Source organism: Schistocerca nitens, chromosome 1, assembly GCF_023898315.1.
Source record: "Schistocerca nitens isolate TAMUIC-IGC-003100 chromosome 1, iqSchNite1.1, whole genome shotgun sequence".
Classification (NCBI taxonomy): domain Eukaryota; kingdom Metazoa; phylum Arthropoda; class Insecta; order Orthoptera; family Acrididae; genus Schistocerca; species Schistocerca nitens.
Window position 1 is genome coordinate 224738052 of NC_064614.1, and position 27771 is coordinate 224765822.

Here is a 27771-nt window from a genome sequence, read left to right on the forward strand (position 1 = left end):
AGATGAAGAGTGGTCCACAGAACAGACTAGCGTGAAGAGCAACATCAAAACAGTCTTCAGATAGCCGGCCGCTGTGGCCGAGCGGTTCTAGGCGCTTCAGTCTGGAGCCGCGTGACCGCTACGGTCGCAGGTTCGAATCCTGCCTCGGGCATGGGTGTGTGTGATGTCCTTAGGTTAGTTAGGTTTAAGTAGTTCTAAGTTCTAGGGGACTGATGACCTCGGATGTCCCATAGGGCTCAGAGCCATTTGAACCATTGAGTCTTCGGATACACAACTACAACAACAAATAATAAATTGACAGGTTCGAAGTCATTGACAACAATTCTGCCTGGCCATTAAGAAAAAAAAAAAAAAAGAAAGGAGCGCAGTAACACATATGAAATCAAAAATGGTAGTCACTAAGAAAACGAAGAAGAGTGAAATGAAAATAAGAGAAACTAAGAAAACGAAGAAGAGTGATGTGAAAATAAGAGAAACTACAGGATTATTAAAAAGAATAACAAAAATGGAAGAAGTGCCTGTTTGAAATAAGAGCCCGTTCAGATGACCAGCAGTATCCCATATTGCATCAAATGGCGACGTATTGAAAGGCGTGTAGGGAGTAGTGAACGAAAGAATTAGCTTACAAATGCTTCAACTTAGCGTAAATACATTTATTTATGTTGCAAACAACCGACATAGGGAAAGTTATGTAGTAGAAACGCAGTACTCACAATTCTGCCAAGGGCGTAGAGACACAGCGTCACCTGAGGGATGTTGCGCCTCTCAAACAGATCAGCTGTCTGGAAGATCTCCTCATCGGGCACACCATACTTGCGGATAGCGTCTTGGAACCTGGAAGACAGAGCACATGTGACTTCAATTGAATATCAGGAGAATGAAATTGCAGTGACTGATATTACTCTTGTGAAAACTAGCTACAATGTTTTCAGCGTAAATGACCAATACCAATGACCAGTACCAATGACCAAGTAAGATACTCCCTGTTCCTCCAGCAATCATCGCAGTAGTTCTCTGATCAAATATTTCACCAGTACTCACATGCTGTCAAATCTGACGTACAACTTACAAAAAGGTGACAAACATTATGATACTAAAGTCGGTGATATTTAACTATCCAGCTTCCTTATACGTAATGGGAGTCCATCTGAAAATGATGACACAGGTTATAAGATTGGTGTACTGCAAAGACTGCACTTTCTCGTCCATCTACCTCGTAGAAATAATAATACAATCTGAGAGCAATGTCCCTGGCAGGGGAAAGAATTGTTCATAGTAAGCATGTCTCAGTTCAGTGTTCAGTAACGTACGTAATAGCGTACTAGTATCTTACTTTCTGCAGATTATTTACTCCCCTCTACATTTTCAATGTAGTATTTTTGGAAGACGATTACTTTAAGAGAAAGAAAAGCAATTTATTTTATCCCGCGTCATCGTAGAAAGAAGGCGAAAATATTTGAGACAGTGATGAAGCTCTATTCCTACACCCCCGTAATTTTAAGCTTACGGACAAGATATACTATTCGTTTTTGTTGTACGTCTTTCTTCGCATCCATCCCTCTCTGAAGCATCAGCATAGATTAAGAAGCAGTATCTCAGATGCTTCTTGTAATTTTAAATCTCATAGCGACGAAGGAACGAGAAATGAGTATAGTTCTAAAACCCCAAAGTAATGGACAAACATGAGCTCCCTAAAATATACACACCAGTTTATCAAACAAGTCAGTCAGTACTTTTTATGAACATTCAAATGCAATACAAACAAAGAAATTCTCCTCATTTTACAGAAAAATCAGTTAAAAAGCTTCGTTTGAACGTGAAAGAAGGGATGGCAGTCAATTGCTGAAGAAAAGATGACTGCTAAATATTATACTGGTAAGAGACGATTTTAACTATTACTGACAAGTGTTAAGCCCAGTTTATGCACACCGCCGTTGTCATTGAACATGAAGAGTGGTTGGATTGTCTGGGGGAGGAGACCAGAAAGCGAGGTCATCGATCTCATCGGATTAGGGAAGGACGGGGAAGGAAGTCGGCCGTGCCCTTTCAAAGGAACCATCCTGGCATTTGCCTGGAGCGATTTAGGGAAATCACGGAAAACATAAAACAGGATGGCCAGACGCGGGATTGAACCGTCGTCCTCGCGAATGCGAGTCCGGTGTGCTAACCACTGCGCCACCTCGCTCGGTGAACATGTAGAACGGCTCCTGTGTTCTACTTGTCTAACAAATAGAAACATGGCGGACTGGTTTTAGAATGGAGATGTCCTGCCCATACGCTGATTAGTTTCACGAACAGGCCACATGAACACACTTTAGCCGTAACATGCCATCTTTTATAAGTACATTTTGAATAGTTGCGTAACATTAATGAATATCAGCACCAGTTGCTAATTTGTTCTTTATTTTGGTTCACGTCCCGTTTCAGTTCTTATGTTTAAGCCATTTTCAAGTGGACCTGGAAACTATGCTGTGATAAAGCGACGTCAAAAGCATCACCGCAGCATAATTTTCAGGTCAATTCGATAATGGCTAAAATATAAAAGCCGAAATCGGTCGTGGGCCAAAGTGAAGAACACATTAGCAACTAGAGCGGCTGTTCATTAATAACAGTTGTGCAATAAATGTTTCTTTGATTGTACAAGTTTTGGTACGTAGGACATCCGCAACTGAGAGGCATGATTAATTATTTATTGAAACTACGACCGGTTTCGGGATATTAAAATTCCGTCTTCAGATGTGTAAAATTATTGTATTTGGTAACATATAAAATGCGGTCGGCCCCGTGAGTGCAAAAGCTCCAGTCACTGCATATTGGCGGAAATTGACCGCCGCCGGGCAGCCGCACGGTAGGAAAGTCAACCACGTTCTGTCCACCAACATGCAGTGAGCGCTTCCATTGCCTGGCCAGACCGCATGTTAAATGTTACCAAGCATGATAATTTCAAACGTCTGAAGATGGGTTTTTAACATCCCGAGACCGCTCGTGATTTGAATAAATAATTAGTGCAACTGAAGCGGATCTCTCTAAATTAATTATCAAAAATGTGTGTGAAATCTTATGGGACTTAACTGCGAAGGTCATCAGTCCCTAAGCTTACACACTACTTAACCTAAATTATCTTAAGGACAAACACACCCACCCATGCCCGAGGGAAGACTCGAACCTCCGCCTGGACCAGCCGCACAGTCCATGACTGCAGCGCCTTAGACCGCTCGGCTAATTAATTATCCTTTAATTGTTGAAACACATCTTTGTTTTTATAGTGAAAGGTCGTTTTATTCGCGTTATGCTCTTAACTAACATTTCAACATAACGGAAACTGACATAAAGTGGTTTTTACCGGTTTTGCTGCCTTCAGACACCATTGAATTCTCTCTTTGTGTTGCACTGAACGCACACCTCGAACTCCGACGGACCCGATAAATATTTTAATTCCTTCATCATAACAAAGTAGCGACGTGTGTGCGTGTGTGTGTGTGTTTGGCCGGCCGCGGTGGTCTCGCGGTTCTAGGCGCGCAGTCCGGAGCCGTGCGACTGCTACGGTCGCAGGTTCGAATCCTGCCTCGGGCATGGATGTGTGCGATGTCCTTAGGTTAGTTAGGTTTAAGCAGTTCTAAGTTCTAGGGGACTGATAACCACAGCAGTTGAGTCCCATAGTGCTCAGAGCCATTTGAACCATTTTTTTTTGTGTGTGTTTGTGTGTGTGTTTGTGCAAACGTATAAACCGGTTAGGACGTAGTAGAAGAGACAGTAAATGTTGCTGTTTAAAAAAGTAGTATTCCCATATATCCAGACTTCGATAAATCTCGGATTCCAGCCAGCTATCTATCTTTAATTTTTTTTTTTAACTTTCTGCTGTACAAGGTTTCCCTATACATAGCAGGTCTCACTACATCCACAAAAGTATCCAATCGTGTCTATCCGGTATCGGTCATGAAACATTACTTCCTCTGATTCTTCATCGGCTTAAATTTTATGACGTCTGTGAGATTTTCATTAATGTCTCATCTGTACGATATTAGAGAAACGTGGTTTTTGTCTACTTTGTAATGCGTACGTTTACGAAGGAACATTGCATCGTACGTCTTAATAATACAGGCTCTGCTATTTCGTATTTATTCACCGATATCAGTCCCTCGACTCTCAATAAATATGTTCTTCCTGGACGGGAATATACGTAACATACGGGTGCAGGTTGTGACTCAGGGACGAGGTAATATGGAAGTTTGGGTCTGGTCGTGAATCGTGCACGGATGGCCGAAGCGGTTAAGGTAAAACGGGAAATCCGGGTTCGAGTCCTGGTCCGGGACAAATTTTCACTATCGTCATTCTAATATACAGCAGAAGGTAGTTCATGTTCGCAACTGCGAATACGTCTGCTGTATATTTCCTAATGGTCTGGATCAGTGGATGCGCGGAGACTACGATATTTCATTTCTGATTACGAAATGGTCCGTCACCTCTGAACATTCTCCATGAGCTGGAAGTTGGTCCCCTTAGGCTGTATTTTCTTGACGGAGTTGGGCGCGATCTTGTTGATGAGCTTGCAGAGGACGACTCCGTCTCGCAGCACGTCCTCATAGGGCTGAGGGGGCAGCTTCTCGCCCAGGACGTCTTCTATCCACTGCAGGACCTCTGCTTCCTGTTCCTTGTTTCGTGCCTGCAACGAAACGAATTAAACTGTATGAGAAACACGTTCAGCGGTACGAAGCAAACTGTTAGTCTTAATTTGTAGGACAGAGTACTATTTCCCTCGAAGTTATTACAAACTTTTTGTCCGCTGTAAGTTGGCACACTTCCGTGACCGCTATCATTAAAGGTAAAATCGTCTACGGTCGAATTTCGAGCCGTCTGCTGGTATTTTATTCAAGACGTTAACCATGAACAACAGAAGATCCTGAAGAAGACCCCTAGCAGAGGACTCGAAACGTCGATAGTCTGGAAGAAGTTAAGCATGAGCGGCCTAATATCCTAGAAGATTTTACCTGCAATTCCTCTGTTTTTTTTTTTTTGTTTTGTTTTTTTTTTTTTCCCTCAGTGTTTCTTGTTACCCTGTTGAGCATTTTCGACAGTGACACAGCACTCCCATCACTGTTCACCAAACATTGACACATAATATCGTCAGGGAGAATCAGTGATGGGATTTTGGTAGTAGTGCCTTGCCCTTTATTGCCCTATAGATAAGAACAACCCTTATTTTTTTTCTTTAAAAAATTTAAGGAAACAATACTGAATCTATGAAATTTTACTAAAACCGTTATCGGTACTGAAGAAGAATCTAGGAGATCATAACGTAAAAATTTGTTTTTGTATAGGTTCGGACTTCAGCAAACACAATTTTTACTTCCTATTATCCAGATATGTTTCGTTGAAGCAACAGTATCATCAGTCGTTTTTTTTATTTTCTTGCTATTAAATAACAGGAAAATTGCTCTTTATTATCTCCACATGTAGAAATTTCAGTTTTTAAGAAAGCATTCTCAAATTTGAAAACAGGCACATTTTATTATATATACTTTGGTACCATATGCTGTGGTTTTGTGGTTTTCTGTATTTTGCGTTACAGCTGTTTTTCTTTCATTGGTTGTTATCTGCAACCATAGATATCTCAATGTAGAAGGCTTTTTATATCGAAAATTTACGACTAGGAATGTTATGGTTAACATTATTTTATTCTATAAGGAAAATTGTGTGTGTGTGTGTGTGTGTGTGTGTGTGTGTGTGTGTGTTTGTGTGTGTTTTTGTCTCTGTGTATGCAGTATGTTACCACTAATTTTTCTGGTTTCCACATTCTTTTCGCCTTGAAAACAGCACTTTTTAAACTTGGAAATGAAAAACTACGAAGGAAAAACAGCTATTCAAGCAAATTACAGGAAACCACAAAAACCACAGCATGTGGTTGCAAGGTATATAAAAAAATCTGTCTGTTTTCAAATTTGTGAATAGTTTTTAAAAATTGAAATTTCTGTATGTATAAAAAGAGAAGAGAAATTTTCCTGCTGCTTAATAGAAATAAAATAAAAAAATACACCGATGATGCTGTAACTTCACGGAAACATGTTTGTGGGAAAAAGAAGTAGAAATTATGCTTGCTAAACGCGAAATTTATCCAGAAACAAATTTATTAGTAAGCAAACCCGGACACAAGAGTGAGCTTCAACCTCAAGATGAAAATGACACGAGAATCTTTTACTGTAAGTCAAACTTCATATTTTTTTCTTCAACATATTCTGTCTTGTTATGATTAGCGCTTGGGGCAGCCGAAAGTAAAATGTGTCTTAAGCGTCAGAATAGAAATGTTATGTTGTTTTAACTGGTTTCAATACTCAGGTTGTATAGTATGCCTCACGCATGCCAGAAATAATTTGTATTAATGTGCAACTTTAGTAGAGAAAGTTCCTTTGTTTGTTACAAGGGCCATTTTTTTCTGTCTGTGTTTGGATTTCCGTAAAAAAAGGATCATAACCATATTCTGTTGGACTCTGGGGGTTACTGAAGAATAGAGTGCACCCTTAGCGTGCATTCACAATCTACTTCGAATTTCGTTAAATCTCCTTGTACTGAAATTGCCTTGGTGCTGGATACCTGTGCCAGAAAAGACGAAACAGCTTTACATTTTCGTCTGACAGACTGTCTGGAAATTTCGGATTGTCCCATACTCGTAACTAGCACACATACATCTGGTGGGTAGATTTGTTTCGGAAGCAGCCGTGCTTCTCGTTACTCTGTACGAGCAAAATACTGCCTCTGTTGTGCTGTTCTCGCTTGCAGCTTATCAGGGGAAACGTATGAACTGCCGCAGAGGTAGCGCAGAAATGCTGCAACTGGTGCATTTATAAAGTCAGCGCCGGCTCGCAGAGTGGGAAGTTACAGGCTGTTGGCACTCGAACCTGGACTCTAAATGTAGGCGGCGATACCCAGATGTCATAATCCAGCGCTGAATCAGCGGCTGTAATTTCGCCGCAATTGCGGTGCTGAGCGCAGCGGAGGAGCTCGTTCGCGACGTAAACTAGGCGTCACATCCCCCGCCTCCACCCCCACCGCCCCCACACACGCCTCCTGCGGCCAGTCGTGTCGCAACTGGAGTCTTGTGCGCTATCCAGGGCCGTCGGCTGGCACCTATCCAGAAGCTCTTCACTGCTCTCGTACAGACTGACAGCCCGCATACCATCCTGTTCACCTTTGCTACGCACGACTAGGCATCTTCCTCTCCAGCGATGAGGCGTACGTTTCTGTTTGCTTTAATACATATTAACTTCTACAGACAATCCCAGCATCCTGCAACACACGAATAGGTAGCCTTGCACTCCATAGCGCACCCCGCGCAATCTATACCACAAACCAAAGCAGAATTTGTTAATGAATTAAAACAAATAAAGAAGTTGCTTACAGGAGTGGTTATATAGTGCGCCTCTCATTCATAACGCAGTAGAAAGAAGAGACAGATGATAACATCAGTCCTGTATCCTCCTCAGAAGACACAAAATCACGCTGACAACAAATGGATCCCCATTCTATATGCTTTCTGTGCTAAGAATGCTGTTACCCAAATTCTGCTCAAACAGCAAAGATAAAATTAGACCATTAGAAGAGAGCGCAATTTGCGAGATTTCGTGCAATGTACATGACAAATTCTTTATGAGCCTATCATGTAGGATTATAACTATTAGACTGGCTGAAAATGAAATGAGTTGGAGACTGAAAAATAATGATTCCACCTTTGATGAACATGCTCTGAATGAATGTAAATTCTCCGTAGAGCAAATAAAGGCAGGAAACTGGCATTACTTCGCGACCGCTACGGTCGCAGGTTCGAATCCTGCCTCGGGCATGGATGTGTGTGATGTCCTTAGGTTAGTTAGGTTTAAGTAGTTCTAAGTTCTAGGGGACTGATGACCTCATAAGTTAAGTCCCATAGTGCTCAGAACCATTTGAACAATTTATTGGTATTACTTGAAATAATGGCTATCAGTAAACTCCGATCACAGAGTCCTGGCAATCTTTAATGATCAAACACAATTTTATTATTGCCCCTTGCTAAAATATTTCTCAGCATAATATTCTTGTTGTAAACAGTGTAACTGTTCGTCACCCATATTCCATTGATTCCTTCCTCCCCTCTGCCCCCTTTTCTTTTTCCATGTTCATGACATTCAACTGTTATTTACCGCCGGGCGCTGTGGTCGAGCGGTTCTAGGCGCTTCAGTCTGGAACCGCCTCGGGCATGGATGTCCTTAGGTTAGTTAGGTTTAAGTAGTTCTAAGTCTAGGGGACTGATGACCTCACATGTTAAGTCCCATAGTGCTCAGAGCCATTTGAACCATTTTTGTTATTTTGCCCGTATAGCATAGTAGTTTGTGCCAGTGCTCACTTCTGTACTGTTATGGCCAGTATATTCTTATACTTTAATGTTTGAGTGCAATGCAGTATAAGGTTTATTTTTTCATACTTCATGCTTGTGGTGCTTGTAGTTTTCGTGCAGATATATAGCCGTTAAAGGTCACATGTCTGTGGAAATACAATCTTTGTATTAATGTTGTGTGGACTGTCTGTTTCGCGTTATGCTCTCTGAGGGTGGCCCAAAAAGCCGAGAGCCGGTTCATAAGGAACCGGTACTGTGTATTTCGGTTTTTAATATGTGTGCGGATTACTCCATAAATATTATCTGAGTATTAGACATAGAGGCGAAGTTTTTCCTTCCCTGTAACATATATTTTAGTGTAGCTAGAGCTGAATAATGGTGGTACTACATCCTCACTGTATCTACAGTGCAGAAGGTATTACGTCATATAATACTGAAGTAAGAAGATGCTTAGCTGGATACTAACGAGTATTCTTTCAGGTATCCTTCAGCACAAGTAGTAATGTGCTGAATAGCTTTTATCTTAACAATAGTGTGTGTAAATAAAGGAGCTATAAACTGACTAAAGTGCAATACAGTGCTAAATAGTCTCTGACATCCACGTCAAGTGGTTTGCAGAGTTTGTATGTAAATTCGGTTGTTGAAAATCGATCTGAACGTCACAGTACGTCACTATACCTTTTTGATCTGATAGCCAACTGAAGTACGCATCCTTCCCCCTCTCCCCACCCCCAACGTTTATCGTGGCACCTAAATCACGATGCATGTTTCCATTTGTCATGTAAAACAAGCATTGTCAGAGAAAAAGCGCTAGGCACTGGGATCGAACCTGAAGTCGCAAAACCTGTAACGGGAATGTGAAAAGTAAATCTTTTAAAGCAAAATTATGCAACAAGTGTTTGTGATTCTTCGAGTGCGAATGTACTGCCTGAATAATGGAAGAAAATAGATAGATGTAAAGGTAATTGACGGAGTAGCCCAAGGAAGTGTGATAGGAACGTTACTGTTAATCGAGATGCTAGACACACCACTGGCAGACGTTACAAGAGTGACGTTGTGCATCAAGGAGAGATTCACCGTTAATATTTCGAGAGAGGACTTTTAGGGAAGAATAGGCTCAAATGGTTCAAATGGCTCTGAGCACTATGGGACATCTGAGGTCATCAGTCCCCTAGAACTTAGAACTACTTAAACCTAACTTACCTAAGGACATCACACACAGCCATGCCCGAGGCAGGATTCGAACCCGCGACCGTAGCGGTCGCGCGGTTCCAGACTGTAGTGCCTAGAACCGCTCGGCCATCACTGCTGGCGGAAGAATGGGGCAACATATTACTTCCTCCCTCATAAATCTCGCGTAATGACCAGAACGAGAAAATTCGAGAAATTAGAGCCAATACAGAGGCGCGCCGGTAATCATTCTTCCCATGCGACCTTCGTGAATGGAACAAGGTAGGCGGCGATCAGTTATTCGTGCTGGTACTACTATCGGCCACACACCGTTATGTGGGTTGCGGAGTGTGATGTAGAATAAGTCCAACTTTCGCTTGATACGGTGTTACGGAGCTAGTAACAGGTATAAGGGTGTCAGAAGCATTGACTGGGCTCTCGGCGCTTCGGCTATTCGCTGGCCATAAGAATGCGGCAGCAGGTGCGTGACCATGTGTCACAGCACAGGTAGTGGGTCATGGCAGCGGTGGCGAGCGAGCGCTCTTAATGAAGTCCCAGCTGGCGCCCTCTGCCAACACAAAGATATGCGTCGTTGGGGGACAGAAATTTCTCGAGGTGTAGCTAATTGCGGGTCACCTAGCAGCGAAGGAATGTGTGTGTGTGTGTGTGTGTTTTAGAGAGACGGGCGACAGCCGCATCCTGCCCCGGTTGGAGTTGGAGGCGCCCAGCTGTGTCGGGGCGTCTTGCGTCAGAGACGCCGGTCTCACCACCCGAAATATATCAGGGGGGAAGGAGCGCAGCGTCCGCCCATCTGCTCTCACCAGAATAGACGCCGCGTGGGCGTGGCAGATGGCTGGCATCGCTTCGGTTCACGCCTCCTCCAAAACCGATGCACGCTTGTCTGTCGCGGCAGAAAAAATCTCACCGACTCTCGATTTCCTCTGGCCGGAGGGATATGTGTGATTATCCGCTATTAGTCGAGATAATGTTACATTACGTATCTTCATAACATTACGTATCTTGAAGGTAAAGGGTAATAAAATTGTTTTGAGGAGGCGATGATTTACAGCTTGTAAAAATCGTTGAAAAAATCGTTGTTGCACACAGCTGTAGTACTCAAATTTTACTACGCAATCAGTTTAAGTCATTAACAGATCGTCTTCAGTTGTTTTGTGACATCGTAATGAGATTTGTGAAAACTCATAACCACTAACAATCATCTAATGCTTGGCCGCAGAATTAATAGACCCTATTTTTTCTCCTGATTTTTTAAAAATAGAAATGTTGGTTCGTGCATGATGGTTGTTAGTGATTATGACTTGTCGTACATCTGATTATGTTTTAGAAGACACCTGAAGATGGTCTGTTAATGATTTTAATGAAGACTGAGTAGTGTAGTTCTATGCAACCATGATTTGTTCAAAAATGGTTCAAATGGCTCTGAGCACTATGGGACTTAAAATCTATGGTCATCAGTCCCCTAGAACTTAGAACTACTTAAACCCAACTAACCTAAGGACATCACACAACACCCAGTCATCACGAGGCAGAGAAAATCCCTGACCCCGCCGGGAATCGAACCCGGGAACCCGGGCAACCATGATTTGTCAAGGAAAGATAAATAGGTAATATTAACACAGAGAATAAGGTCTACGACGGTGAGAACAGAAACCTAAACTCTTTTCCTGACGTAATCTTGTCCAAGTTTCCTCGCTAGATTCTCCATTTGTATTAAGAAACTAGAAGCGGTCGACAGATGCTCTAGTTATTCCATCTTTTTATGCAGCAGCATCACCGTCGGTTGGAGTTTATGTTGTTGTTGTTGTTGTTGTTGTGGTCTTCAGTCTAGAGACTGGTTTGATGCAACTTTACACGTTACTCTATCGTATGCAAGCCTCTTCAGCTCCGGGTAACTACTGCAACCTACATCCTACTGAGTCTGCTATGTCTTCAACTCTTGGTCTCCCTCTACGACTTTTACCCTCCACGCTTCTCTCCAATACTAAACTGGAGACCCCTGATGCCTCAGAAGGTGTCCTACCAGCTGATCCCTTCTTCTAGTCAAGTTGTGCCACAAATTCCTCTTCTCCCCAATTCTGTTCAGTACCTCCTCATTAGTTACGTGATCTGTCCATCTAATCTTCAGCATTTTTCTGTAGCACCACATTTCAAAACCTTCTATTCACTTCTTGTCTAAACTATTTATCCTCCATGTTTCACTTCCATACATGCTACACTCTACACAAATACTTTCAGAAAGAACTTCGTGACACTTAAATATATAATCAATGTTAACAAATTTCTCTTCTTCATAAACGCTTTCCTTGCCATTGCCAGTCTGCATTTTATATCCTCTCTACTTTTACGGTTATCAATTGTTTTGCTTCACAGATAGCAAAACTCATCTACTACTTTAAGTGTCTCATTTCCTAATGTAATTCCCTCTTGGAGTTTATATTTTCCATTTATCCGAGCATCAGGATATGGCATAGCGGAGTCTCAATAATTTTTCCTAAAAGTCACAAAATTTTATCTGATATTTTTCAAATTCTTGTTTGATTAATTTCTTGAATGAAGTCCATTTGTCTTGTCTTGAAGTACACAAATATCAGCAGTTCAGGCGAAATGCAGAGTTTAACATCTGGGTTCATATAATCAACGATAGGAGTTCTGTAAGAAGCTTTGAGAGCAAGTCACTACCGTTCCATAAGTAACGCGACTTGCTGCTATCCTATTTTGGGCCGATGAAGTTTCGATCCGCCTCCAGTGTCGCGAAATCCTCGCTACGTTTGGTTAACAGCGAGGGAGCGGTTTGGAAAAATCATAAAATCTGGATGGTTGATCCTCTACCTGGGAACTTCTTGACTGCAAGGAGAACGAAGCATAGCTCGCTCGACACCCTCAGTAAAGAATTTTTAGTCCTTTTCAAGTGTAGCAATGATTTGGGTACACTACATGACCAATGCGGAATTGACCACTAGATATCATGAGAGGCGGACCCGCCAGCATAAAAGAAGATAGGCAGTACTGTGTTGTTAGTAGAGAAGCAGTAAGAGCAGATATCCGTCCATCAGGAGAGCGCAGTAACTTCGGACGTGTACTAGTTATTGGGTGTCGCTCGAGTAACAAATCCATCAGGGACATTATACCCTTCTAAAGCTACTCAATTCGACTGTTGGTGATGTCACTGTGAAGTGGCGACGCGAAGGAACAATCCTAGCGAGTTCGAGACCAGACACAAGTAATGCACTGGCGGGCAGTGAACGTCAACCATTGCGGAGGGTGGTTGTAAAAAACCGTATAAAATCAGCAGAAGGAATCGCTCGCGAGTTCCAAAGTGCAACCCAGTAGTCCAGCTAGTTCAGTGGTGTGCGAAGGAGTAAGAAAAATGGAGTCCAATGGCCGACCAGCTCCTCGAAAGTCACTCATTTCTGTAGTCAGTGTTAGGCGATGGCTGAGGTGGTTTCAACAGTGGAGGACTGGAAGCGACTAAGTTGGAGTGACGAACCACGCTACACTCTGTGTCAATACGAGGGATGGGTTTCGGTTTGGCGAATGTCTGGAGATGGTTCAAATGGCTCTGAGCACTATGGGACTTAACATCTGAGGTCATCAGTCCCCTAGAACTTAGAACTACTTAAACCTAACTAACCTAAGGACATCACACACATCCATGCCCGAGGCAGGATTCGAATGCCTGGAGAACGTCACCTGTCACCATATGGAATGCCAATAGAGGAGGCGGTGTTGCAGTGTCAACGGACGATGTGGTGTTACGGTATGGAGGAGTTTTCGTGGTTAAGCTGTGATCCCCTTATTGCGCTTAAGAGTACCCTACATACGGAAGGATATGAATACTTTCAGCAGTGTGTGCCACGAATGGTAGAGGAACAGTTCGGAGACGATGACGATTTGCAACAGTATGGCAAGACCCTATCGTAAAGCACCATCTGTGAGACAGTGGTTTGTGGACAGTATCATTCCTGAAAAGGAATGGCCTGCCCACAATCCTCGCTCCAGACTCCAGCGATCGACACCGCCTTCATGGTTTCGGCTCTTGAGGAACAAAGGGCTCCCACTCCTCAAAGACATTCAGACAAATCATTGAAAGCGTCCCAATTAGTGTTCCAGGCATCATTAAGACGGCGAAGGGTGGACACAGCCCATATTACTGTCCATTATACGTGTGCGGACGCTTTTGATCAGATAGAGTAGGTGTAAGTCACTCAATGGAACGTGATACACGCTTAATCTCTAATCCCAGCTGATCACCTTCGTTAAGCGGTTCTCACGTACAACTAAACCACAAGCAAGGTTCATTCATTCTTTCCAGCACTACCTTAAGACGTAAGCATTAGATATCAGGCACTTCTCAGAAGGAAGGGGATCTAGGGAGGAACATGGGCAAGAAATGAATGATAATATCTGGGAAGCCTTGAAGAATATCTAAGCAAATGTATATAAAAATCGACATCGTTTTAAAATTTTTACCGTTGCACGATTCACAGACGTTCAGTACACAAGGAAGAAAACTCTGTTATACTTGGAAAGGGAAAGAATTAATCGCCCTGCAGGATTCACTTGAAGCAACTTAAATCACTTAATGAAAGGAAGTCTTATGGTCCAGACTGTATACCAATTAGGTTCCTTTCGAAGTATGTTGATGGATTAGCTCCATACTTAACAATCATATACAACCGTTCGCTCGACGAAAGATCCGTACCCAAAGACTGGAAAGTTGCACAGGTCACACCAATATTCAAGAAAGGTAGTAGGAGTAATCCGCTAAATTACAGGCCCATATCGTTAACGTCGATATGCAGCAGGATTTTAGAACATATATTGTGTTCGAACATTATTAATTACCTCGAAGAAAACGGTCTGTTGACACACAGTCAACGTGGGTTTAGAAAATATCGTTCTTGTGAAACACAACTAGCTCTTTACTCACTTGAAGTGGTGAGTGCTATTGACAAGGAATTTCAGATCGATTCCGTATTTCTCGATTTCCGAAGGCTTTTACAATGTCGCACACAAGCAGCTCGTAGTGAATTTGCGTGCTTATGGAATATCGTCTCAGTTATATGACTGGATCTGTGATTTCCTGTCAGAGAGGTCACAGTTCGTAGTAATTGACGGCACGTCATCGAGTAAAACAGAAGCGATTTCTGGCGTTCCCCAAGGTAGTGTTATAGGCCCTTTGCTATTCCTTATCTGTATAAACGATTTGGGATACAATCTGAGCAGCCGTCTTCGGTTGTTTGCAGGTGACGCTTAGAAGAAATATCGGAATGGTGCGAAAAGTGGCAGTTGACCTTAAATAACGAAAAGTGTGAGGTAATCCATACGAGTGCTAAAAGGAACTCGTTGAACTTCGGTTACACGATAAATCAGTCTAATCTAAAAGCTGTAAAATCAACTAACTACCGAGATATTATAGTTGCGAACAACTTAAATTGGAAGGAACACATAGAAAATGTTGTGGGGAAGGCTAACCAAAGACTGCGTTTTATTGGCAGGACACCTAGAAAATGTAACAGACCTACTAAGGTGACTGCCTACACTACGCTTGTGCGTTCACTTTTAGAACACTGCTGCTCAGTGTGGGCTCCTTGCCAGATGGGAGTACATCGAAAAAATTCAAAGAAAGGCAGCACGTTTTTTATTATCGCGAAATATGGGAGAGAGTGTCACAGAAATGATACAGGATTTGGGATGGACATCATTAAAAGAAAGGTGTTTTTCGTTGCGACGGAATCTTGTCACGAAATTCCAATCACCAACTTTCTCCTCCGAATGCGAAAATATTTTGTTGACACCGATCTACATAGAGGGGAACGATCACCACGATAAAATAAGAGAAATCAGAGCTCGTACGGAAAGATATAGGTGTTGACTCTTTCTGCGCGCTATACGAGATTGGAATAATAGAGAATTGTGCAGGTGGTTCGATGAACCCTTTGCCAGGTACTTAAATGTGATTTGCAGAGTATCTATGTAGATGTAGTAGCGATCACTGAAACCAAGCTGGTGGTGGTCGATCTAGAATTTTAACCTCGCTCTTGGGGAGACATAAAAGTGGCATCCCGTAAATATTTGTACCAGTGTTATAAGGCCAGTTTGATATTTTTGGAGGGTGGCGGGAGGGAGCGGACTTTTACTTCACATTGCACAACGGGTGATTTATTTTATCTCACGATTTGCCCATTTCCGCAGTCTGCTTATTTGCGAAACCCACGGCACCGTTTGGCGGCGTCCAGAAGTAGCGTGCGGCGCCCTGCTGAGAGATCCGACAAATATTTAATCCGCTAGCAGCGGGCGCCGTTTTACTGTGTAGAAGTGTCGGGTTGCGGGATACCAGACCTTCCGGCGCGGGCTAAATACGGAGCCGGAGAGCGCGCTCCCCGTGACACTAAATCACTGCAGCCCTTTACGACGTCACCCGTTTCCTGTCCGCACACTTCCGGCGTCGTCAGTCGTGGAACACAGGAAGCAAGACTTAAGGTTTCACGACCCGTCGACAACGAGGTCATTATAGTCGGAGCGAACCTCGGTAGGGGGAGCCAACTGGGCTGTGGCCTTTTCAAAGGAACTATCCCATCGTTTGCTTTTGATCTACTTAGGGAAATCGAGGAAGACCTATATCTGGATGGCCAGACAGGGATTGGAATCGTCACGTCACGGAATGCCCGTCTAGTGTCCTAAAAATATACCATCTTGCCCGGTGTCAGTCGTGGCAATTCCTGCGAACTGCACTATCTGATCAAAAGTATACGGACATACATGTGTAATACGTAATTGACTGCTAGATGTCAAGAGACGCAGACAAAACATTACAAAAGGAGGCGGCGGGGGGGGGGGGAGGGGGGGGCAACGCCCTTTCCGCAGTGGTAACACCGGTTCCCGTCAGATCACCGAAGTTAAGCGCTGTCGGGCTGGGCTAGCACTTGGATGGGTGACCATCCGGTCTGCTGAGTGCTGTTGGCAAGCGGGGTGCACTCAGCCCTTGCGAGGCAAACTGAGGAGCTACTTGTTTGAGAAGTAGCGGCGCCGGTCTTGGAAACTGACATAAGAGCGGTGTGCTGACCACATGCCCCTCCATATCCGCAACCAGTGACGCTTGTGGGCTGAGGATGACACGGTAGCCGGTCGGTACCGTTGGCCTTCATGGCCTGTTCGGGAGGAGTTTAGTTTTTTAAGGGGGGGGGGGTGTAGTGTTGTCAGCAGAGAAGCAGTGACATCAGAGTGGATCGGTCGTGAGAGCTCAACCATTTCGAAAGTGGGCTAGTCGTTGTATGTCACCTGAGTAACAAATCCATTAGGGACATTTCAACCCTTCGTAAGCTACCCACGTCATCTGCTGGTGATGAGATTGTGAACAAGAAAAGCGAAGGAACAACCAGAGCGAGTGTAAGACCCGGCAGATCTCATGTACTGACGGAACGTCGAGCATTGCGGAGGGCGTTTTTGGAAAACCGCATGAAATGAGTTGATGGAATCACTCGTGACTTGCAGAGTGCTATCAGCAGCCCAGCCAGCACAATAATTGTACGTAAGGAGTTAAAAATAATGAGGTACAGTGGTCGAGCAGCTTCTGATAATCTACACATATCTGTAGTGAATGCTAAGTGATGTTTGAGTTGACGTGAAGAGTGCCGCCACTGGACAATGCATGAGTGGAAGCCATTGATTTGGAATGATGATTGGCTCTATTCCCTGTGGCAGTTAGATAAAAGTGTTTGAGTTGCGGCAGCAGTGAAGTGCAAAGGAGGTGGTTTTACGGTATGGGGGTGTTTTTCGGAGTTAGGTTGTGGTCCCCTTATCGCCCTTACGCTAAATGCGGAAGAATATAAACTGATTTCAAGGCATTATATGCTGCTTACAGTAGAGGAACTGTTCGGAGACAATGGTTGCTTATATCAGCATGACATACAGCATCATCTCTGAAACAACGGTCTGTGGGCAATAACATTCCTGAAATTGACTGGCCTGCCTAGAGCCCCGACCTGAACCCAATGGAACACGTTTGGGATGAGTTAGAACGTCAACTTCGGTCCAGGCCCGGGCGTCCAAAGTCATTACATTCTCTGGTTTGGACTCTTGGGGTAGAATGAGGTGCCATTCCTCCACAGACATTCAGACGCGCTATTGAAAGTGCCCCAATCACAGTTCAAGCCGACATAAAGGAGAAGGGTGGACACACCTCATATTAATGTTGAATAGCAGTTCTCCACATACTTTTGATCAGATTGTGTACATCTGGGGGAAACAAGAGCGTACCCAGTACCTGAGTTAGACAACACTCGTTAGTCTCGCGGTAAATGACGAAATAGTTTTGATATTTCACGACAGATGGTTCAAGGTATACTTACTAAGTACTAGTCAGTACCCACTACATGTTCTGGCTGTCTTGATTGCGATACTGAATCGATATGTCTGTGTGATTAATGTGGTTGGCGAAGATCTTTTTCTTTGTAAGGAGTGGTGAGAGTCGAGATGCTGTCCTCCTCTGCCCCTCGAAGGGTGCATCCTTGCGTTAGAAAACATGACTCCGTATTAACTATAGAACTACAAAGTTAATGTAACAAACATTTTTATGTATCCATCGAAGTTTGTTGCAACCCATTATCAGATTAGAGTCGCTCGATCGGTTTCGTATTTCACTAACATCCTTAATTTTAATAATATTCTTAGTTTTACTAGCTGAACTGAGAAAATATTTACAGGGAATAATTTCCCCGATGATTATATATTAGAACTTCAAAAATTCCTTTCTGTCTCTATACAACAGGTGCTTATATTAGAACTTCAAAAACTCCATTCTGTCTCTATACAACAGGTGCTGGATTGCAACACGCTTGCCTAATCTGGCTCCATACGCCTTCTGTTGCTGAGAATTCTGAAACTCCGTTTATTGATGTGTGTATAAATTTGTGATAATTTGACAGATTCTGATTGAGAGAACAAACGACGCGGTGCATTGATTAATTAGCACGCAAGGCTCGCATTCGAGAGGAACGGGGTTCAAACCCACCTAGAGCCATCTTGGGACAGGTTTTTTTTTTTTTTTTTTATTTCTCTAGTGCACTTCAAGTGAAGTCGAGAACGGTCAGTTGTCTGGATCGTCCTTACCAAACATACAGTGTCCTGAGAGAGCTTTAAACAGTAGTCTTTCTTTCCATCCTTTTGAATAAGGAACCAGAAGGAAGTATTGTGCCTTGTGTATGTTGGACACGAGGAGAGTTAAGTATCGTCTCGCCGAGTTCGGGAAGGAAGCATAAGGTTTTACGTCAAGTCGATGTCAAGGATGATCAGAAATATCGACAGTGACATTGCTAACGTAAACATACCATTTTTTCTCAGGTGATTTAGGGAAAGCTTTGAAAACATAAAGGCATATGGCTGGACGAGGATTTGATACGTGCATTTGCTAAATATGAGTCTTCCCCGTCAAAACTGCGGCCATTGGAGACGAAGAAATAAATAGATAGGAATCAGTCGTAGACTTATCCACAGAGCGATGTCGACTTTCTCTAGAAGATAATGAATAAACACAAGACAAAGTAGGCAGCGGGACTTTCGCTACGCAAAAGCACAGTCAGTTTCCGCTGTCTGGATCACTGCACCACTAATCTCGCTGAAATACTGGACAAGCTCGATTGTCAGCCGACCCCCTGACACGAAAAACGTCTGAAATTCTCCACTGACTTTCATACTAATTGTTACCAAACTTGTACCCACTGAATACGATTCCAGTGCCAGCGGACAGTACTGGTATAGCCAACACAAATCTGTAAGTCAGAAGAAATAACACGATGGTCCATTTTGAGAAGAGCTACGAAGCATGTTCTGCATAAATTGCCCTTAAAGCGATATACACCGACGGAGACACAACATTTGATCTTGTGATTGAAGTTGCGTCTTCTCTGTTACTGTTTTAGAAATTTGTAAATGGGCTTAAAGAACATGTGTGAAATCTTGTGGGACTTAACTGCTAAGGTCATCAGTCCCTAAGCTTACACACTACTCAACCTAAATTATCCTAAGTACAAACACACACACCCATGCCCGAGGGAGGACTCGAACCTCCGCCGGGACCAGGCGCACAGTCTATGACTGCAGCGCCCTAGACCGCTCGGCTTATCCCGCCCGGCTAAATGTACTTTCTTTTGGCTTCAGTCACTGTGAGGACATTATGTTTCGCACATGGCATTAGGCACTCTTTTAGTATGAATAATATTTGAGGCAGCGGAATAAAATCTAGTTAGGTACGAGAAAAGACTCTTGAATATCACTCGAAAACGTTGACTAGAAAGAAAATCTAGATCGATATGGTAGCCTACGAAATCTTCTTTCATCTTACTTACAGCTCGAATCGTTTATCGGCGAGTGATACTTTCTGCAAACCCAATGTCAAAATCTTCCTTGTAGTTACGCCTGCGACGGCAGAAGGCTCTTGAATAGTTGTAAGTTAACGTAACACCAACAGAACGTGATCCAGATGCCGTTCTGGTGCAGTGAGAGGAGTTAATTGATTTCCGCGGGCGGTCGGCAGACAAAGGCTTTGGCAGCGACCAGCGGTCGCTCGGCCCCATTGAGGTGTTCTGTAGACCGTGAGGGCGGGGTCAACGCGAGGCGCACGCGCCTGGCGGCTAGCCAACCAGCCAAACACCTGCTGCACATCTGGGAGCCGATTGCCGCCGGTCATCGACAGCGGACGTCTCTTCGTCGTGTGTGCCACATTTCCCAGCTGACGTTTAGGGCAGTACCATTGCTTTGGTCATCGAAATTGGCACTGTACCACACATTTTGTTGCAAGCGCTAGGGTTTTCGGCTACGTTCAGATGGAATTTGGCCCACAGTCATCACCAGTACTCTTTATTCTTACCTCCATTCATTATTAATATGTACTATTTCGGATAATGTTACTTGCATTAATAAATACAGTGATCTAACAAATCTCATTTTTTCAGAGTGTGATTTGAGAATTTTCAATATACTGCATGTTTAACATGTTTGTTTCCGTCGTTAGAAAAGAAGAGGGAAAACATTCGTGCACGCTCCCTATAGCCCTCTGGAATTTTACTCAGTACTTTTCTTTTCTCTTGCTGCATTCTGATAGCCAGTATTGGAAATCGGATTTATTTACTTAACCCATTATTGAATCTGCCCAAGTGTTTGGGAATTCCACCAGATCGGAGTAAGGGAAGACATCGAACGATTCAGAGGCGGGCTGCTAGATTTATTACTGATAATTTTGGTCTAAACGGGGATGCCTCGTGAACTCAAGTGGGAATCCCTGGATGGCAGACTACGTTCTTTTCGCGGAACACTATTGAGAAAGATTAGAGAGCGATTTTACTACCTGCAGCGTACATTATGCGTAAAGACCACTAGCATGAGGTAATACATATAGGGCTTGGATGGAGGCATATAGACACTCGTTTTTCCCTCGTTCTGTTTGCGAATGGAACAGGAAAGGAAATGACTTTTAGTCGTACATGGTACCCTCCGCCATGCACCATATGGTGGCTTGTGGAGTATGTACGTAGATGCAGATTCCATGCGTTTCTAAGATCCAAACCATGCGCAGCTGAATGAAACTAAGAAGGTTCAGCCTTATCACGTAACATATATGGGGCCTAATACTGTCCATCAAATTAAGGGAAAATGTATTGGAACTTGTTTGTAAATGACAATGTTCTGAGCTGCTTCTATTCGTAGGTTTTTAGTTCGCTATTCCAGATGGAAAAGTGAATTACTCTTATCCAAATTAGTTTCAGTCGTTTCCGGGCGAGATAAAAATGCTCTGATCAGTCGTTTCTGCGCAAAGTTAAGATACCAGTTCAGTTGCTTATTTTACACTGACACTATCGTGTCTTTTCCTTTGAATAACGCCTGATTCATTCGACTGTTGGAGACTGTCTTTCTCTTCTCCTACCATAACACAACTGACATCACTAACGCACGCCTATGCTATGGCGTCTGACGATGGTTCGAGTCACTGAGATGAAAGAAATTTTCATCGGCAATATTTGGCAACTAAGGGGAGGCCAGGAGGGGGCATACAGTCCCTGACCACGAGACTGCGCACCAGTGTCGTGTTTTAAGTTCCAAACCTCTCCACAGTGCTTCATGGAGTGGGGGCACGTAATGGTGATGGTGATTTGTCCGTCGAACTGGGATGTCAAGCCCAGCGGTCCTTATAGTACTGGTATCTGGTTTTATCCTCTCCCTTTTCAAAAATGGTTCAAATGGCTCTGAGCACTATGGGACTTAACATCTATGGTCATCAGTCCCCTAGAACTTAGAACTACTTAAACCTAACTAACCTAAGGACAGCACACAACACCCAGCCATCACGAGTCTCCCTTTTCCATCTCATCGTTAGCAACAACACAAACAAGGCACCAAAATTCTCTATTATTTCATCTTTGTCACCTAGGCAGTGATGAACATTTCCAGTCAATTTGTTTCTTCTATTGAATACTGTGTTTGTAAAACATTAGCATACAAGTACCAGATATTAGAGTATTATGTTGCTGTCGTTTTTCGTGCAACCGGTGGTCACAATGAGGAAATAGAAATGGGAAACAGCTAATATATTTTCAGGAAAAGTCTCTTTCGGAACACCAGACAGATTATTTGATACTCATATGCACTGACAGTGCAGCTGATGCACTTAGCACGAGACAGTGATTGTCCAGGATTCTGTTGTTCGAGATAGTCTTCCCCGAATCTTCCACAGGCCTGTTTGTAAACAATCTGCGCTCATACTGATTTGTCATCAACGAGTCACAAAGACATTGTTATTTTTATGTTTTTTTTATTCCTACAGCTGCGTGGTCGTGAAAAGTCTGTAGAATAGAGCGTTACGGAAAGGTAGTTTCATCTCTCGAACAGCATACATTTGCAGTCGCCACAGAGAGTTTCAGGTTGCGTTATCTGAGGGACGGCTCTGACGAGAATAATGTAGCTAAACGTAGCCCAGAAGTAGCCTCACTGACTTCCGGCTTTGTCAACAAAACGGTTGTAGAAGTTGCTCTGCCTTCTTGGATACACGAACTGTCTGGCACCCAAGTGACGGACCTGTTCCGAATAAAACAGGCTGGAAAAACAACTAGCTTTTAGCGGAATTCACGGCGTTATGTTTGGCTCTGGTTGTCTTGTGTTGAAAGACCATTATTTCTAGGACAGCGGACGGTGTTTTAGACCAGAACAGGTTTCCCTCTTTCGACATCCATGACATTGAGCCAATATCTGACACGCTCGATTCCTGATGCCCGTAACTCTTGTGTGAGGAACAGTTTCGAATCATACCACCCGGTGCTAGAAGACTCTGTAGCAATTGCAGCGCTAGAGGGGGGGCTGAATACCTCGTTGTTGCAGTCATGAGTGAAGTTAGTGCGAAACATAATCCTCGATATTGCACAACTGCTTGGCTCACACTTGTGTAATTAATGAGCCGCTATGGGACACCAATCTGGCGCCAGAAGCACGGCGTCTGCCCGACAGCTGTAGCTGGGAGAGGCAGTATATCAGCCGTGGCCAGGGTTGCGCCAAGACTCGCACTGCGTGCAACGCCGATTCTAGAATAACTCTTGGCTCTGAAGCCCAGTGCACTTGTTCTGTGTCCGGAACTGCTTGCTGTGGCTCTCGACTTCTTTCAGAAATATAGATTCACATTACGTTTCTGGAACTTAATGTGATTGTCTGTCGCAGGCACGCTGCACTCGAGATGGTTATTGAAATATAAATACAGTCGTCTCGTACGCTACCATGGGGCGATAGCTCTTTTTCAGAGGAACCTATTGTTGCTCTGAACTGTCCTGCCGTTGAACTGTCACTGAAGCAACCTCCTTCCTAAATGTTCTGTAGGTCATAGGACACTTCCTTTCTAACTCACAGTCTACTGACATCAGTTGGTCGTCCGGTGTGGCCGAGCGGTTCTAGGCGCTTCAGCCTGGTCCCAGGTTCGAATCCTGCCTCGGGCATGGATGTGTGTGATGTCCTTAGGTTAGTAAGGTTTAAGTACTTCTAAGTCTAGGGGACTGATGACGTCAGATGTTAAGTCCCATAGTGCTTAGAACCATTTTGATATCAGTTGACACTGTCATCGGAAAAACCTCATTGTTATTCATTAAAATTGTTCTAATAAGGACAGCTAATAAAAAGTAATGGAAAGAATGACATTTGTGTCGAGTTGGAGAGCACAGTGATTGTGCGTAGTTCAGTCCCACCACTGCAGATACCACGGCCTGTATTGTATGATCTGAAGATGGCCGACGCCAGGCGAAACAGCTAATTTCGTTAGAGATAGATGTGATTATGCCGGATAATTAAATTGTTTTCAGTAAATTAATGGCGCTGAATACAGTATGTTCTTCACAATAATAAGTCGTTTCTCCAGTTAGTGAAGTTCGTTAGCATTTACGTGAGCCCTTTGATAGTGTTTACAGCAGTAGTCGACAAAGAAATCTCTCTGTAGGCTTGAAGTCAAATTTTGCCAAGCAATGTAAGAGCAATACAATCACTATCATGTGTAATACGTCACAAGACAGTGTTGTGGTATTCATAATAAAATTTATTCCCACTCTGCCCATCTGTTATGCTTGTACTTTTGTATTACTAAATTAATGGGGGAAGACGAAAGGGATTGGCGTCGCGCAACGAAGTACCTGAATGAGAACGGGTTTTTTCTATTTTAGGCTGTGTTTATTTAGCCTTCTGCTTCGAGACAGAACTAGTTTCGGCTTTTTTAAGCTATTATCAAATGTTTAGCTGTGTAAAAAACGCACTGCGTTTCCAAAGCGAAACTGGAACACAGTCATGCGAACGCAAGAAACCGAAGAGGGTGACATGAAACTGTCAGTTTATTCACATGAAGGACTACGGTTCCTATTGGTAGCAATTTTACTGTTCTTGATGGTTTGACATGTCGTCGGTGCATTTAAGGTGGAAGAAATGTAGAAAATTTTAATGCTGACCGAAGAATGAAACTGAGGATAGATTAACAATTTCGGAGTTAGCTTTTTATACAGCTAAACACTCTTTAATGAATTAAAAAGCCGGAAGTAATTGTGGTGATAATGACGGCATTGTTCGGGCAGTATTGTTTGGCGACTATACTAACATATGATGAGAAGTGTGTGGACGAAGTAGCTTGAAGTTAGAAATAAATATACTAAAATGATTGAAAGATAGTTTCTTTAAAGTTGTTTTGCGCATATTTACACACACACACACACACACACACACACACACACACATACACATACACGCACGCACGCACACGCATACACACATACACACAAAGTACAAATTTTTTATATCAGTTCTTGAAAATATAGTTAAAAATAGACAGATCTTCTAAAGAAGTGGCACACTGAAATCTCCAACCTAAGACTTAGGTTAGAGTTTGGACAACGCACAAAATTTTAAAAGCTGTGCAACACTCGTCTCATCTTTAACTAAAACAGAAGGCGGTTCATCACCCACAATAACGGCTATCCTCCGGTGCGAATAGGTAACGCGCTTCATTAAAATGTAGCTTGTGGTCAGTCATACGTCACAGCATCACGGACTGAGGCATCTTCCCCCGCGAGTTGGAATCAATTCGTTAATGGACAGTATCCTGCGGAGAGAGGTCAGGGTAACTTCATTCCATGCGACGCGGAGAGGCCGGTGTGAGGTACGTCACGGCCGGAACGACTAATAAAGTCATCAGAAGATCAAAACGAACTGCAAAACGACTTAGAAAAAATATCTGAATGGTGCGAAAAGTGGCATTTGACCATAAATAAAGAAAAGTGTGTTGTTATCCACATGGGTGCGAAAAGGAACTCGTTAAACTTCGGTTACACGACAAATCAGTCTAATCTAAAAGCCGTAAATTCAACTAAATACCTAGGTATTACAGTTACGAACAACTTAAACTGGAAAGAACGCATAGAAAATGTTGTGGGGGAGGCTAACCAAATGCTGCGTTTTATTGGCAGGACACTTAGAAAATGAAACAGACCTACTAAGGAGACTGCCTACACTACGCTTGTCCGTCCTCTTTTAAAATACTGCTGCGCAGTGTGGGATCCTTACCAGGTAGGACTGTGAAGTACATCGAAAGAGTTCAAAGAAAGGCAGCACGTTTTGTATTAGCGCGAAATATGGGAGAGAGTGTCACAGAAATGATGCAGGATTTGGGATGGACATCATTAAGAGAAAGGCGTTTTTCGTTGCGACGGAATCTTCTCACGAAATTACAATCACCAACTTTCTCCTTCGAATGCGAAAAGATTTTGTTGACCCCGACCTGCATAGGGCGGAACGATCACCAAGATAAAAGAAGGGAAATCAGAGCTCGTACGGAAAGCTATAGGTGTTCATTCTTTCCGCGCGCTATACGAGATTGGAATCATAGAGAATTGTGAAGGTGGTTCGATGAACACTCTGCCAGGCACTTAAATGTGATTTGCAGAGTATCCATGTAGATGTAGATGAACAAGGGGTCTACAAAAATGCAGCTAAATTGTAGAAAATGCAGCCTTCACTTCGTGGTTCTCACTATGAAGAAGATCATAGGACAGCTAGTGTGTGATTGGGCTGACCGCACGGCCTGTTGCCGGAGCCAGGTTGGGCAGGGGAACCCCCGCGCCTTACCGGCATGTTGACTGCTGGTTGCTAGGCGACGGTTGCGATGCTGGCCTCGCGCGGAGTGCTCTCGGGGGTCAGGCGGCGACTGTTGCCGGCGCCGGCTGGCGCGCGCTTTTCACGGCCGGCGGCGGCGCGGGGGCGGCGGCGGGGCGGCGGGAGGCGGCGTCACGGCGTCGCCGCGGGGAGGACTCCGGCGGGAAAACCCGCGGGGTGCAGGCCCCCCGGCTAAACTTAGCCACGGCGCCCACACCGCCGCTGGAAGCTTCGCCAGCCGGAAGGCGTCGCGGGGGGCGCCCGCCTCACGCCATTTGCGTCACCTGGCTTTTGATTCCCGCCTCTTTATACTTACGCTATATTCTCCCAGCTTTCATATTTCTCTTCCCTTTGTTGTGAATCCTGAATCGCTTTGGCAGAGTTGCAACTCGTAGTCAGCGAATACAGTTAAACAGCTTTGTCACTGGTCAGATGCTGTTCCGCAGCAGTCCTGTTGTTAAAACCAAACCCATTCGGGTGGCGAAAACTGACAACAATTCTAAGTTTTATTTATTTTTACCCCCCATGAACCATGGACCTTGCCGTTGGTGGGGAGGCTTGCGTGCCTCAGCGATACAGATAGCCGTACCGTAGGTGCAACCACAACGGAGGGGTATCTGTTGGGAGGCCAGACAAACGTGTGGTTCCTGAAGAGGGGCAGCAGCCTTTTCAGTAGTTGCAAGGGCAACAGTCTGGATGATTGACTGATCTGGCCTTGTAACAATAATCAAAACGGCCTGGCTGTGCTCGTACTGCGAACGGCTGAAAGCAAGGGGAAACTACGGCCGTAATTTTTCCTGAGGGCATGCAGCTTTACTGTATGATTAAATGATGATGGCGTCCTCTTGGGTAAAATATTCCAGAGATAAAATAGTGCCCCATTCCGATCTCCGGGCGGGGACTACTCAAGAGGATGTCGTTATCAGGAGAAAGAAAACTGGTGTTCTACGGATCGAAGCGTAGACTGTCAGATCCCTTAATCGGGCAGGTAGGTTAGAAAATTTAAAAAGGAAATTGGATAGGTTAAAGTTAGATATAGTGGGAATTAGTGAAGTTCGGTGGCAGGAGGAACAAGACTTTTGGTTAGGTGACTACAGGGTTAAGTTTGTGGCACAACTTGACCAGAAGATGGGATCGGTTGGTAGGACATGTTCTGAGGCATCAAGGGATCACCAATTTAGTATTGGAGGGCAGCGTGGACGGTAAAAATCGTAGAGGGAGGCCAAGAGATGAATACACTAAGCAGATTCAGAAGGATGTAGGTTGCAGTAGGTACTGGGAGATGAAGAAGCTTGCACAGGATAGAGTAGCATGGAGAGCTGCATCAAACCAGTCTCAGGACTGAAGACCACAACTACAACAACATTTATTTTTACAGGCTTATCGTTGGAAACAATACAGTTAAGGTTTTTAAGGTTAATTGATATTCTATTGAAATGTGATCGAAGATGCTACTCCAGGGGGGTGTGAAATGAATCTGCGCAACGGAAAATAATAAACGCTTAACTGAAGATTTGGCCCTGTCTGTCTACATCTACATCATTACTCTGCAA

General features: G+C 43.8%; 2 protein-coding genes and 1 pseudogene across 2 annotated transcripts in view; 2 read left to right on the plus strand and 1 right to left on the minus strand.

Annotated features, from left to right (window-relative positions):
• The window catches only part of LOC126246187 (muscle-specific protein 20), a 35192-nt gene extending 8870 nt beyond the window's left edge, over positions 1 to 26322 (minus strand). The window contains exons 1-3 of the mRNA XM_049948375.1: positions 26192 to 26322; positions 4464 to 4663; positions 714 to 834 (exon numbers count right to left, since the gene is read on the minus strand). Of these exons, the coding sequence (XP_049804332.1) occupies positions 714 to 834; positions 4464 to 4663; positions 26192 to 26197 (327 nt within the window). The 5' untranslated portion in view covers positions 26198 to 26322. The remainder of the gene's footprint in view (positions 1 to 713; positions 835 to 4463; positions 4664 to 26191) is intronic.
• Positions 1 to 27771, plus strand: part of LOC126246171 (muscle-specific protein 20-like) — a 190425-nt gene that overhangs the window by 73075 nt on the left and 89579 nt on the right. The window lies entirely within an intron of this gene.
• Positions 16405 to 16522, plus strand: LOC126212999 (5S ribosomal RNA; annotated as a pseudogene).